This window comes from Molothrus aeneus, unplaced genomic scaffold, assembly GCF_037042795.1.
Source record: "Molothrus aeneus isolate 106 unplaced genomic scaffold, BPBGC_Maene_1.0 scaffold_30, whole genome shotgun sequence".
Taxonomy (NCBI): domain Eukaryota; kingdom Metazoa; phylum Chordata; class Aves; order Passeriformes; family Icteridae; genus Molothrus; species Molothrus aeneus.
The window spans coordinates 4,668,875-4,683,248 of record NW_027098964.1 but is presented as its reverse complement, the minus strand read 5'-3'; the positions used below and the strand labels follow the sequence as shown (position 1 = coordinate 4,683,248).

Here is a 14,374-nt window from a genome sequence, read left to right as displayed (position 1 = left end):
GAGAATTTTTTTATTTTTTTAGGAGTCAAAAAAAGAAAAAATAGAGAATTTTGGGAGTCAGAGAAAAAAATGAGAATTTTGAACGAAACAGCAAAAAAAAAATTACAAAAAAAATTACAAAAAAAATACAAAAAAATTTACAAAAAAATTACAAAAAAAATTTCAAAAAAAATTACAAAAAAAATTACAAAAAAAATTACAAAAAAAATTACGAAAAAATACAAAAAAAATACAAAAAAAATACAAAAAAATTACAAAAAAATTACAAAAAAAATTACAAAAACCAACCCCAAGAGTAGGGAGCATGGCAGCTTGTTTGGAATATATTTTGGAATCTTTTTGGTTTTTTTACCCCCTAAAATTTTTTGGGGGGGTAAAAAAAACAAAAAGAAAAAAAATATGAAAAAAAATAGAAAAAAAGAAAGGAAAAAAAAGGAAAAAAGGAAAAAAAATAGAAAAATAGGAAAAAATAAAGAAAAAAAAAGGAAGGGAAAAAAGAAAATAAAGAAAGAAAAAATAGAAAAAAAAGGAAAGAAAAAATAGAAAAAAAGAGAAAAAATAGAAAAAAAAGGAGAAAAAATAGAAATAAGAAAATATAGAAAAAAAGGAAAAAATAGAAAAAAATATAGAAAAAATAGAAAAAAAAAATAGAAAAAAAGGAGAAAAAATAGGAAAAAATTAGGAAAAAAAGGAAAAAATAGAAAAAATATAGAAAACATAGGAAAAAATATAGAAAAAAAGAGGAAAAAAATAGGAAAAAAAATAGGAAAAAAAAGGAAAAAATAGGAAAAAAATAGAAAAAATAGAAAAAAATATAGAAAAAAAGGAGAAAAAATAGGAAAAAAATTAGGAAAAAAAGGAAAAAATAGAAAAAGATATAGAAAAAAGGAGAAAAAATAGGAAAAAAATTAGAAAAAAGGAGGAAAAAATATAGAAAAAAAGGAAAAAAATATAGAAAAAAAGGAGAAAAAATAGGAAAAAAATTAGAAAAAAAGAGGAAAAAATAGAAAAAATATAGAAAAAATAGAAAAAAAATTAGAAAAAAAGGAAAAAAATAGAAAAAAAATATAGAAAAAATAGAAAAAATATAGAAAAAAAGGGGAAAAAATAGGAAAAAATTAGAAAAAATAAGGAAAAATAGAAAAAAATAGAAAAAATAGAAAAAAAGGAGAAAAAATAGGAAAAAAAATTAGAAAAGAAAAGGAAAAATAGAAAAAAAATAGAAAAAAAAATAGAAAAAATAGAAAAAAAATAGAAAAAAAAGGAGAAAAAATAGGAAAAAAAAAGGAAAAAATAGAAAAAATAGAAAAAAATATAGAAAAAAAAAGGAGAAAAAATATGAAAAAATATTAGAAAAAAAAAAGGAAAAAATAGAAAAAAATATAGAAAAAATAGAAAAAAAAAACTGGAAAAAAGCTGCAAAAAGGCAGAGGAGCGGAGGCCAGGCGTGGGCGCGCGGGCCGGGCACTGAGTCGCTGTGTTTGTCCGCAGAGCAGACTGAGCGCGGGCGCTGGAGGCTTCCCCCACGCCGCCTCCTCCCTGGGCCCGGGCGCCGAGGCCGAGGAGGCTCCTCTGAAGGTGAGCGGGGCCCTTCCGGCTCCAGCGCCCGCCCCGGCCCGCCCCGGCACCCGCAGGCGCCCCGGGACGGACAGACAGACGGACAGGGGACTGACAGGTGGCCAAAAATGGCCAAAAGCGAGGTTGGAATGGTCAAAAATGAGATTGAAATGGCTTAGAACAGTCAAAAGTGAGATTGGAATGGTCTGAGATGGCCAAAAATGATATTGGAATGGCTTAGAATGGCCAAAGGTGAGATAGAAATGGCCAAAAATCAGATTTAAATGGCCAAAAATGAGATTGAAGTGGATTAAACCAGCCAGGAATGAGATAGAAATGGCTTAGAATGGGATTGAAATGGTCAAAAGTGAGATTGAAGTGAATTAAAGCAGCCAAAAATGAGATTGGAATGGTCAAAAATGAGATTGAAGTGCATTGAAACAGTCAGAAATGAGATAGAAATGGCTTAAAATGGGATTGGAATGGTCAAAAGTGAGATTTGAATGGTCTGAGATGGCCAAAAGTGAGATTGAAGTGGCTTAGAATGGTCAAAAATGAGATTGAAATGGTCAAAAGTGAGATTGAAATGACCAAAAATGAGATTGAAATAGTAAAAAGTGAGATTGAAGTGGATTAAACCAGCCAGGAATGAGATCGAAATGGCTTAAAATGGGATTGAAATGGTCAAAAATGAGACTGAAATGGCTTAGAATGGCCAAAGGTGAGATAGAAATGGCCAAAAATTAGATTTAAATGGCCAAAAATGAGATTGAAGTGGATTAAACCAGCCAGGAATGAGATTTGAAATGGCTTAGAATGGTCAAAAGTGAGATTGAAATGGTCAAAAGAAGTGAGATTTAAGTGAGACTGAAATGGTCTGAGATGACCAAAAGTGAGATTGAAGTGGCTTAGAATGGCCAAAAATGAGATTTAAATGGCCAAAAATGAGCTTGAAATGGTCAAAAGCGAGATTGAAATGGTCAAAAGTGAGATAGAAATGGTCAAAAGTGAGATTGAAATGGCTTAGAATGGCCAAAAATGAGATTTAAATGGCCAAAAATGAGATTGAAGTGGTCAAAGATGAGATTGAAATGGTCAAAAGTGAGCTTGAAGTGAATTAAAGCAGCCAAAATTGAGATTGGAATGGCTTAGAATGGCCAAAGATGAGATTGAAATGGTCAAAAGTGAGATTGAAATGGTCAAAAGAAGTGAGATTTAAGTGAGATCGAAATGGTTTGAGATGACCAAAAATGAGATTGAAATGGCTTAGAGTGGCCAAAAAAGAGATTGAAATGGTCAAAAGTGAGATTGAAGTGAATTAAAGCAGCCAAAAGTGAGATTGGAATGGTCAAAAGTGAGATTGAAGTGCATTGAAACAGTCAGAAATGAGATAGAAATGGCTTAGAATGGGATTGAAATGGGCAAAAGTGAGACTGAAATGGTCAAAAATGAGATTTAAGTAGATTAAACCAGCCAGAAATGAGGTTGAAATGGTCAAAAATGAGATTGAAATGGTCACAAATGAGATTGAAGTGGCTTAGAATGGCCAGAAATGAGATAGAAATGGTCAAAAATGAGACTGAAATGGCTTAGAATGGCCAAAAGTGAGATTGAAATGGCCAGAAATGAGATTGAAATGGTCTGAGATGGCCAAAGGTGAGATAGAAATGGCCAAAAGTGAGATTGAAGTGGATTAAACCAGCCAGGAATGAGATAGAAATGGCTTAGAATGGGATTGAAATGTTCAAAAGTGAGATTGAAATAGCCAAAAGTGAGATTTAAGTAGATTAAACCAGCCAGAAATGAGGTTGAAATGGTCAAAGATGAGATTGAAATGGCCAAAAATGAGCTTGAAGTGGATTAAACCAGCCAGGAATGAGATAGAAGTGGCTTAGAATGGGATTGAAATGGGCAAAAATGAGACTGAAATGGTCAAAAATGAGATTGAAGTAGCTTGGAACAACCAGAAATGAGATTGCAATGGTCTGGAATGGCCAAAAGTGGGATTTAGATGGCTTAGAAAGGGCAAAAGTGAGAGTTAGATGGTCTGAAACAGCCAAAAGTGAGATTGAAATGGTTTAGAAGCACCAAAAATGGGATTAAAACGGCTTGGAAGGACCAGAAATGAGATTTAAATGGATTAGAAGTGCCAGAAATGAGATTTAAACAGCCTGAAATGGCCAAAAGTGAGATTGAAATGGATTAGAAAGACCAGAAATGAGATTGAAATGGATTAGAAAGACCAGAAATGAGATTTAGAAGGACCAAAAATGAGATTTAAATGGCTTAAAATGGCCAAAAGTGAGATTAAAATGGATTGGAAGGACCAAAAATGGGATTTAAATGGCCTGAAACGGCCAAAAATGAGTCAGGACTGGGCTGAAAACACCAAAAATTTGGTGGCAAAGGCCCAAAAAAAAGGCAAAAATTGCTTTAAACCTGAAAGTGCCAAAAATCAGCTGAAAATTCCTTGGAAAGGGACAGAAATGGGGGAAAAAAATGAATTCAAATGAACAAAAAGTGATTTAGAAGCAGCAAAAAAATGACCTGAAAATGTCGAAGTTTGGTTAAAATCGACCTGAAAATGCCAAAATGGGGGAAAATCAGCCTGGAGGTTGGAAAGTTGAATTAAAAGCTGATTTAAAGGGGGTGAAATTGAGGTTAAAATGTCCTGGAAGTGGCAGAAATGAGTTGGAAATGCTGAAAAAGGAGAAAAAATGGTCAAAATTCCGGCAAAAATGAGTTAAAAACAGCCCAAAAAAAAAAGACTTAAAAGTGGCCAAAAATGAACAAAATTTGCCTGAAAGTCGAAATGAGGTGAGAAATAAAAATAAAAATAAAAATGTACGAAAATGAGAAAAAATTCAAATTACATTGAAACAACCCCAGCTGAACAAAAAGAGCCAAAAAAAGGCAAAAAAAAAGTGAGTTGGAAATGACAGAGAAAAATTGAAAATGTTAAAAATGCCCCAAATTGAGATGGAAGCAACCTGAAATGAGTTGAAATATTAAAAAATAAAAGAAGAAATAGGGATTAAAACAGCCCAAAATGGGTAAAAATACAGGAAAAAGTAAAAAAATGTGTGAAAAAAAATCATTGAAACCACCCAAAAATGAGCAAAAAAAATCTGTTTAAACCACCCAAAAATGAGCAAAAAAATTCTGTTTAAACCACCCAAAAATGAGCAAAAAATTCTGTTTAAACCACCCAAAAATGGGGGAAGAAACTGTTGAAAAGAAGCATTAAAAAAACCACGGAAACCACCCAAAAAGATTAAAAAAAATATTTGAAACACTTAAAAATTAATTTTAAAAAACCATTGAAACTACCAAAAAAAAGAGGGAAAAAAAAGATTGAAAACAAGCAAAAAAAACCTCGTTGAAATCACCCAAAAATGGGCAAAAAAATCCCCATTTAAAACACTCAAAAATGAGGAAAAAAATCGATTTAAACTACCTGGAAATAAGCAAAAAAATCCACTGAAACCGCCCAAAAAACCCATTTAAAGCACTCAAAAATAAGGAAATAAACTCCATTGAAACCACCCAAAAATGGGGAAAAAACCCCAGAAGAACCACCCAAAAAATCCCATTTAAACCACCCAAAAATGGGCAAAAAACCCCAAAAAAACACTGAAAAATGGGCAAAAAACCCAATTTAAATGACTGAAATTAGAGCAAAAAAACTCCCCAAAAAACCCCATTTGAACCACCCCAAAATGATCAAAAATCCACTAAAACCACCAAAAAAAACCTCATTGAAACCACTCAAAAAACCATTGAAACCACCCAAAAATGAGCAAAAAAAAAATCCCATTTAAATGACCCAAAAATGAGCAAAAAAACTGAAAAACCACCCAAAAAATCCCACCAAAACCACCCAAAAATGGGAAAAAAAACCCCATTTAAATGACCCAAAAATGAGCAAAAAATCCCCATTTAAATGACCCAAAATTGAGAAAAAAAAAACGAAAAACCACCCAAAAATGAGAAAAAAAAAACATTTAAATGACCCAAAAATGAGCAAAAAACCCCGAAAAACCACCCAAAAATGGGCAAAAAAAAACCCCGAAAAACCACCCAAAAATGAGCACAAAAACCCCATTAAAACCACCCAAAAATGAGCAAAAAAACCCCATTTAAATGACCCAAAAATGAGCAAAAAACCCCATTTAAATGACCCAAAATGGGCAAAAAACCCCAAAAGAACCACCAAAAAAATCCCATTGAAACCACCCAAAAATGAGCACAAAAGCCCCATTTAAACCACCCAAAAATGGGCAAAAAATCCCATTAAAACCACCCAAAAATGAGCCCAAAAATCCCATTTAAATGACCCAAAAATGGGCAAAAAAACCCACCAAAACCACCTAAAAATGAGCAAAAAAAACCCATTTAAATGACCCAAAAATGAGCAAAAAATTGATTCAAACCACCCAAAAAAATCCCATTGATACCACTCAAAAATGAGCAAAAAAATCTACCCAAAACCACCCATAAATGAGCAAAAGCCCTCATTTAAATGACCCAAAAATGAGCAAAAAAAACCCCATTTAAACTACCCAAAAATGGGCAAAAAACCCCATTTAAATGACCCAAAAATGGGCAAAAAAACCCGAAAAAACACCCAAAAATAAACAAAAACCCCGTCATTTAAATGACCCAAAAATGGGCAAAAAAATCCCATTTTAACCACCCAAAAATGGGCAAAAAACCCATTTAAACCACCCAAAAATGGGAAAAAAAACCCATTTAAATGCCCCAAAAATGGGCAAAAAATCCCATTAAAACCACCCAAAAATGGACAAAAAAATCGATTGAAACCACCCCAAAAAACCCCATTAAAACCACCCAAAAACGAGCAAAAAAAACCCCCAAAATTGCTCAAAACGCCCCAAAACCGCCCCAAAATGGGGCCCCAGGAGGTCCCCGAGCGCGGCGGGTGAAGCCCCAAATTTGGGTTTTTCAGGAGGAAGATGAGGTCCCCGACGACGAAACCGTGAACCAGATGATCGCACGGCACGAGGAGGAGTTCGACCTCTTCATGGTGAGGAGGAGGAGGAGGGGAGAGGGAGGGAGGAAGGGCGGGAGGAGGAGGAGGAGGAGGAGATGAGGAGGAGGAGGAGAGGGAGGAAGGGCAGGAGGAAGAGGAGGAGGAGAAGGAGAGGGAGGGAGGAAGGGTGGGAGGAGGAGGAGGAGAGGGAGGAGAGGGAGGGAGGAAGGGCGGGAGGAAGAGGAAGGAAGGGCGGGAGATGAGGATCTGGTGAGGAGGAAGAGGAGCAGGAGGAGATGAGGAGGAGGAGGAGAGGGAGGAAGAGGAGGAGAGGGAGGGAGGAAGGGCAGGAGGAGGAGGAGGAGATGAGGAGGAGGAGAGAGGGAGGAAGGGTGGGAGGAAGAGGAGGAGGAGAGGGAGGGAGGAAGGGCAGGAGGAGGAGGAGGAGATGAGGATCATGGGAGGAGGAAGAGGAGCAGGAGATGAGGAGGAGGAGGAGAGGGAGGAAGGGTGGGAGGAGGAAGAGGAGGAGGAGGAGATGAGGAGGAGGAGGAGAGGAGGAAGATGTCATGAGGAAGAAAAGCAGGAGATGAGGAGGAGGAGGAGGAGAGGGAGGAAGGGTGGGAGGAGGAGGAGGAGGAGACAGGGAAAGAGATGGGAGAGGAGGAAGATCTCCCGAGGAGGAGGAGGAGGAGATGAGGAGGAGGAGAGGGAGGAAGGGCAGGAAGAGGAGGAGGAGGCGAGGAGGAGGAGGAGGAGGAGAGGGAGGAAGGGCGGGAGGAGGAGGAGATGAGGAAGAGGAGCAGGAGATGAGGAGGAGGAGCGGGAGGAAGGAAGGGCAGGAGGAAGAGGAGGAGATGAGGATCTGGTGAGGAGGAAGAGGAGGAGCAGGAGATGAGGAGGAAGAGGAACAGGAGGAAGGACAGGAGGAGGAGGAGGTGGGAGAGGAGGAAGATCTCATGAGGAAGAAGAGGAGGAGATGAGGAAGATGAGCAGGAGAAATCCCATCCAACCCCGGATGGCCCCGATCCCCTTTGGATCCATCCCAAACCCCGATCCCACCTCAGATGGTCCCAATCCCACCTCAGATCTCCCCAGTCCCACCCCAGACGTCCCCAGTCCCACCTCGGATGTTCCCTCACCCCATCCCACCTCAGATCTCCCCAATCCCACCTCAAATGTCCCCAACCCCATCCCACCTTAGATGGTCCCGATCCCACCTCAGATGTCCCCAATCCCACCTCAGAAGATCCATCCCAAACCTCAATCCCACCTCAGATCTCCCAGACCCCATCCGACCTCAGATGTCCCCAGTCCCACCTCGGATGTTCCCTCACCCCATCCCACCTCAAATGTCCCCAACCCCACCTCAGATCTCCCTGATCCCACCTCAGATCTCCCCAGTCCCACCTCAGATCTCCTAATCCCACCTCAGATCTCCCCAGTCCCACCTCAGATCTCCCTGATCCCACCTCCAATGTCCTCAACCCCACCTCAGATCTCCCTGATCCCACCTCAGATCTCCTCAACCCCACCTCAGATCTCCCCAACCCCACCCCAGACGTCCCCAGTCCCACCTCAGATCTCCCTGACCCCACCTCAGATCTCCCCGGTCCCACCTCAGATCTCCCTGATCCCACCTCAGATCTCCCCAGTCCCACCTCAGATCTCCCCAGTCCCACCTCAGATCTCCCTGATCCCACCTCAGATCTCCCCAGTCCCACCTCAGATCTCCCCAACCCCACCTCAGATCTCCTCAATCCCACCTCAGATCTCCCTGATCCCACCTCAAATGTCCCCATCCCACCTCAGATCTCCCCAGTCCCACCTCAGATCTCCCCAGTCCCACCTCAGATCTCCCCAATCCCACCTCAGATCTCCCAGCCCCACCCCAGACGTCCCCACCCCACCCCAGTGACCCTTTCCCCGCCCCACCGCCAGCGCATGGACCTGGACCGGCGGCGGGAGGAGGCGCGGAACCCCAAGCGGAAGCCGCGGCTGATGGAGGAGGACGAGCTCCCGTCGTGGATCCTCAAGGACGACGCCGAGGTCGAGCGCCTCACCTGCGAGGAGGAGGAGGAGAAGATGTTCGGCCGCGGCTCCCGGCACCGCAAGGAGGTCGACTACAGCGACTCGCTGACCGAGAAGCAGTGGCTCAAGGTGGGACCGCCTTGGCTGGTGGCACCTGGGTGGTGGAACCTGGGGGTGGTATCTGGTGGTGGTATCTGGATGGTGGCATCTGGGTGGGAGAACCTGGATGGTGGCACCTGGTGGTGGAACTTGGTGGTGGTATCTGGTGGTGGTATCTGGGTGGTGGAACCTGGGGGTGGAACCTGGTGGTGGCACCTGGTGGTGGAACCTGGTGGTGGAGCCTGGTGGGGTGGGAGCACCATGGTGAGGAGCCCAAATCACTGGGGATCCTAAATCCCAAGGGTCTCCAGGCCCAAGGAACCCAAATCCCTGGAGATGCCAAATCCAAGGACCCCAAATCCCCTGGAACTGGGATGATCCCAAATCCCCTTCGTTCCCCCACCCCAGGCCATCGAGGAGGGCACCCTGGAGGAGATCCAGGAGGAGGTCCGCCAGAAGAAGTCCTCTGGGATTGGGATGATCCCAAACCCCAATGAGACCCCATTTCCTGTAGATCCCAAATCCCCTGGAACTGGGATGATCCCAAATCCCTTTGGCTCCCCCCAGGCCATCGAGGAGGGCACCCTGGAGGAGATCGAGGAGGAGGTCCGCCAGAAGAAGTCCTCCCGCAAGCGCAAGCGGGAGCCCGAGGGACCCCCGGGACCCCCGGCGGGCGCCCGGAGCCGGGACAAGGACGAGGAGATTCGGAAGCAGAAGAAGCGGGGGCGACCCCCGGCCGAGAAGCTGTCCCCAAACCCACCACCCCTGACCCGCAAGATGCGCAAGATCGTGGACGCCGTCATCAAGTACAAGGACAGGTGAGGAGCACACCTGGCGGGCCTGGAGGGTCTGGGTGGGCCTGAGGGTTCCATGAGGTTCCTGGAGGTTCCTGGAGGTTCCTGGAGGTCTCTGGTGGGTCTGGACATCATCAAGTACAAGGACAGGTGAGGAGCACACCTGGTGGTGGAGGTTCTGGTGGGCCTGGAGGTTCTGCTGGGCCTGGAGGGTCTGGGTGGGCCTGAGGGTTCCTGGAGGTTCCTGGAGGTTCTGGTGGGTCTGGAGGTTCTGGGTGGGCCTGAGGGTTCCTGGAGGTTCCTGGAGGTTCCTGGAGGTTCTGGAGGTTCTGCTGGGCCTGGAGGTTCTGCTGGGCCTGAGGGTTCCATGAGGTTTCTGGAGGTTCCTGGGGGTTCCTGGTGGGCCTGGACATCATCAAGTACGAGGACAGGTGAGGAGGACACGTGGCGGTGGAGGTTCTGGGTGGGCCTGGAGGTTCTGGTGGGCCTGGGGGTCTTGGGGTTCCTGGAGGTTCTGGAGGTTCCTGGGGGTTCCTGGTGGGCCTGGACATCATCAAGTACAAGGACAGGTGAGGAGCACACCTGGTGGGTCTGGAGGTTCTGGTGGGCCTGGAGGTTCTGGTGGGCCTGGAGGTTCTGGTGGGCCTGGAGGCTCTGGTGGGCCTGGAGGTTCTGGTGGGCCTGAGGGTTCCATGAGGTTTCTGGAGGTTCCTGGGGGTTCCTGGTGGGCCTGGACATCATCAAGTACGAGGACAGGTGAGGAGCACACCTGGCGGTGGGAGGTTCCTGCAGGTTCCAGATGTTCCTGGGTGTTCCTGGCACGCCCGGGTGCTCCCGGGGGACCGTGGGGGACACAAGGTGGAGCTGAGAGGGTTGGGATGGGATCCATGGGGTGGGATCCGTGGGGTGAGGGTGATGAGGACAGCAAGGAGGATGGTGGTGATGGGATGACGAGGATGAGGATGAGATTGATGAGATACTGAGGATGAGGATGATGGGATGATGAGGACAAGGATGAGTATAATGAGATGATGAGGATGAGGATGATGGGATGATGATGAGGATGATGAGATATGGACGAGGATGATGGGATGATGAGGATGAGGATGAGATTGATGGGATGATGAGGATGAGGGCAGTGTGGTGATGATGATGAAGATGAGGATGATGGTGGTGAGGAAGGCCCCCCCTGACGCCTGTTTATGGGGTGATGATGATGATGCTGATGATGATGATGAAGAAGATGATTGATGATGGTGATGATGATGGTGGTGGTGAGGAAGGCCCCCCTGACACCCATTTATGGGATGATGATGATGATGATGATTGATGATGATGATTGATGATGATGGTGATGGTGAGGAAGGCCGTGTCCTGACGCCCGTTTATGAGATGATGATGATGCTGGTGATGATGATGAGGATGATGCTGATGCTGATGATGACGATGACGATGGTGATGGTGAGGAAGGCCGCGTCCTGACGCCTGTTTATGGGATGCTGATGCTGATGACGATGACGATGATGATGGTGATGATGATGATGATGACGATGATGGTGATGACGATGATGCTGATGATGATGCTGATGATGATGCTGACGATGATGATGGTGAGGAAGGCCGCGTCCTGGCGCCCGTTTATGGGATGCTGATGCTGATGACGATGATGGTGATGCTGATGACGATGATGGTGCTGATGATGATGCTGACGATGATGATGATGATGATGGTGAGGAAGGCCGCGTCCTGACGCCCGTTTATGGGATGCTGATGCTGATGACGATGATGGTGATGACAATGATGCTGATGATGATGATGATGATGGTGATGATGCTGATGATGATGCTGACGATGATGATGATGATGATGATGGTGATGATGCTGATGCTGATGATGATGCTGACGATGATGATGGTGAGGAAGGCCGCGTCCTGACGCCCGTTTATGGGATGCTGATGCTGATGATGCTGATGCTGATGATGATGGTGATGATGCTGATGCTGATGATGGTGATGCTGACGATGATGATGACGATGATGATGCTGACGATGCTGATGGTGAGGAAGGCCGCGTCCTGACGCCCGTTTATGGGATGCTGATGCTGATGACGATGATGGTGATGACAATGATGCTGATGATGATGATGATGCTGATGATGATGCTGACGATGATGATGATGGTGGTGATGGTGATGATGCTGATGATGATGCTGACGATGCTGATGGTGAGGAAGGCCGCGTCCTGACGCCCGTTTATGGGATGCTGATGCTGATGATGCTGATGCTGATGATGATGCTGATGATGATGATGATGATGCTGATGATGCTGATGATGACGATGATGATGCTGACGATGCTGATGGTGAGGAAGGCCGCGTCCTGACGCCCGTGTCCCCCCGCAGCAGCAGCGGGCGCCAGCTGAGCGAGGTTTTCATCCAGCTCCCGTCCCGCAAGGAGCTCCCGGAGTACTACGAGCTCATCCGCAAGCCCGTGGACTTCAAGAAGATCAAGGTACCCAATGGGGTCCATGGGGATCCACTGGGGTCCACCAGGATCCAATGGGGTCCACCAGGATCCATGGGGATACACCAGAACTCACCAGGATCCAATGGGGTCCACCAGGATCCACCAGGATCCAATGGGGTCCACCAGGATCCACCAGGATCCAATGGGGTCCACCAGGATCCACCAGGATCCAATGGGGTCCACCAGGGTCCACCGGGGTCCAATGGGGTCCACCAGGATCCACCGGGGTCCACTGGGGTCCAATGGGGTCCACTGGGGTCCACCAGGATCCATGGGGATCCACCAGGATCCAATGGGGTCCATGGGGGTCCACCGGGGTCCAATGGGGTCCACCAGGATCCATGGCGATCCACCAGAACCCACCAGGATCCACCGGGGTCCAATGGGGTCCACCAGGATCTACTGGGGTCCACCAGGATCCATGGGGATCCACCAGAACCCACCAGGATCCACCGGGGTCCAATGGGGTCCATCAGGATTCACCAGGATCCAATGGGGTCCACCAGGATCCAGTGGGGTCCACCAGGATCCACCGGGGTCCAATGGGGCCCATCAGGATCTACTGGGGTCCATCAGGATCCACTGGGGTCAATCAGGATCCACCAGGATCTAGTGGGGTCCACCAGGATCTACTGGGGTCCATCAGAACCCATTGGGGTCCACCAGGACCCACTGCGGCCCACCAGGGTCCATTGGGGTCCACCTGGATCTGCTGGGGTCCACCAGGATCCAATGGGGTCCATCAGGATCCAATGGGGTCCACCAGGGTTCAGTGGGGCCCACCAGGATCTCCTGGGCTCCACCAGGATCCAGTGGGGTCCACCAGGATCCAATGGGGTCCACCAGGCCCCACCCTGAGCCCGGTTCCTCCCGCCCAGGAACGGATCCGGAACCACAAATACCGGAGCCTGAACGACCTGGAGAAGGACGTGATGCTGCTGTGCCAGAACGCCCAGACCTTCAACCTGGAGGGGTCCCTGGTGGGACAGCCTGGGGGGCACAGCCTGGGGGGGACAACCTGGGGGGGGACAACCTGGGGTGGGACAGCCTGGGGTGGGATCTGTGAGGGACAACCTGGGCCAGAACACCCAGACCTTCAACATGGGGGGGTCCCTGGTGGGACAGCCTGGGGGGGACAGCCTGGGGGGGACAACCTGGGGGGGACAACCTGGAGGGGACAACCTGGGGTGGGACAGCCTGGGGTGGGATCTGTGAGGGACAACCTGGGCCAGAACGCCCAGACCTTCAGCCTGGGTGGGACAGCCTGGAGGGGACAATCTGGGCTGACCAGGAATGACCAGGCGTGACCAGGAGTGACCAGAACTGACCATGAGTGACTATGGGTGACCATGGGTGACCACAAGTGACCAAGAATGACCGGGGGTAACCAGGACTGACCAGGATGACCAGAAGTGACCATGGGTGACCATGACTGACCATGGGTGACCACGAGTGACCATGAGTGACCATGATTGATCATGGGTGACCATGGGTGACCACGGGTGACCAGAACTGACCACGACTGACCATGACTGACCATGGGTGACCACGGGTGACCATGACTGACCATGACTGACCATGGATGACCATGGGTGACCAGAACTGACCATGAGTGACCACGACTGACCATGACTGACCACGGGTGCCCATGACTGACCACGACTGACCATGACTGACCATGGATGACCATGGATGACCAGAACTGACCATGACTGACCACGGGTGCCCATGACTGACCATGACTGACCACGACTGACCATGGGTGACCATAACTGACCACGAGTGACCACGACTGACCATGACTGACCATGGGTGACCATAACTGACCACGAGTGACCACGACTGACCATGACTGACCATGGGTGACCATAACTGACCACGAGTGACCACGACTGACCATGACTGACCATGGGTGACCATGGGTGACCATGGGTGACCATGGGTGACCACGACTGACCATGGGTGACCATGACTGACCATGGGTGACCACGAGTGACCACGAGTGACCACGACTGACCATGACTGACCATGGGTGACCACGACTGACCATGACTGACCATGGGTGACCATAACTGACCACGAGTGACCACGACTGACCATGACTGACCACGACTGACCACGAGTGACCACGAGCGGCCGCGTGTCCGGCCCCCAGATCTACGAGGACTCCATCGTGCTGCAGTCGGTGTTCACCAGCGTGCGGCAGAAGGTGGAGAAGGAGGAGGAGAGCGACGGCGAGGAGAGCGAGGAGGAGGAGGAGGGCGAGGAGGAAGGCTCCGAGTCCGAGGGTGCGCCCGGGGACGGGGCCTGCGGGGTGGGGCCTGTGGGATCGGTGGGGTCGATGGGGTTGATGGGATTGGATGGGATCAATGGGA

The 14,374-nt window shown here is 47.5% G+C and overlaps 1 protein-coding gene across 4 annotated transcripts in view; it reads left to right on the top strand.

Moving 5' to 3' along the window:
- SMARCA4 (SWI/SNF related, matrix associated, actin dependent regulator of chromatin, subfamily a, member 4) overlaps positions 1-14,374 on the top strand; it is a 56,197-nt gene that overhangs the window by 37,830 nt on the left and 3,993 nt on the right. For 2 of the 4 annotated variants that reach the window (XM_066570317.1, XM_066570315.1), the window contains exons 28-33: positions 6,527-6,604; positions 8,492-8,710; positions 9,248-9,498; positions 11,876-11,984; positions 12,878-12,979; positions 14,155-14,287. In XM_066570317.1, coding sequence (XP_066426414.1) covers positions 6,527-6,604; positions 8,492-8,710; positions 9,248-9,498; positions 11,876-11,984; positions 12,878-12,979; positions 14,155-14,287 — 892 coding nt within the window. Of the gene's footprint in view, positions 1-1,491; positions 1,579-6,526; positions 6,605-8,491; positions 8,711-9,247; positions 9,499-11,875; positions 11,985-12,877; positions 12,980-14,154; positions 14,288-14,374 lie in introns of all 4 variants that reach the window. The other 2 variants (XM_066570318.1, XM_066570316.1) reach the window with 2 other exon arrangements.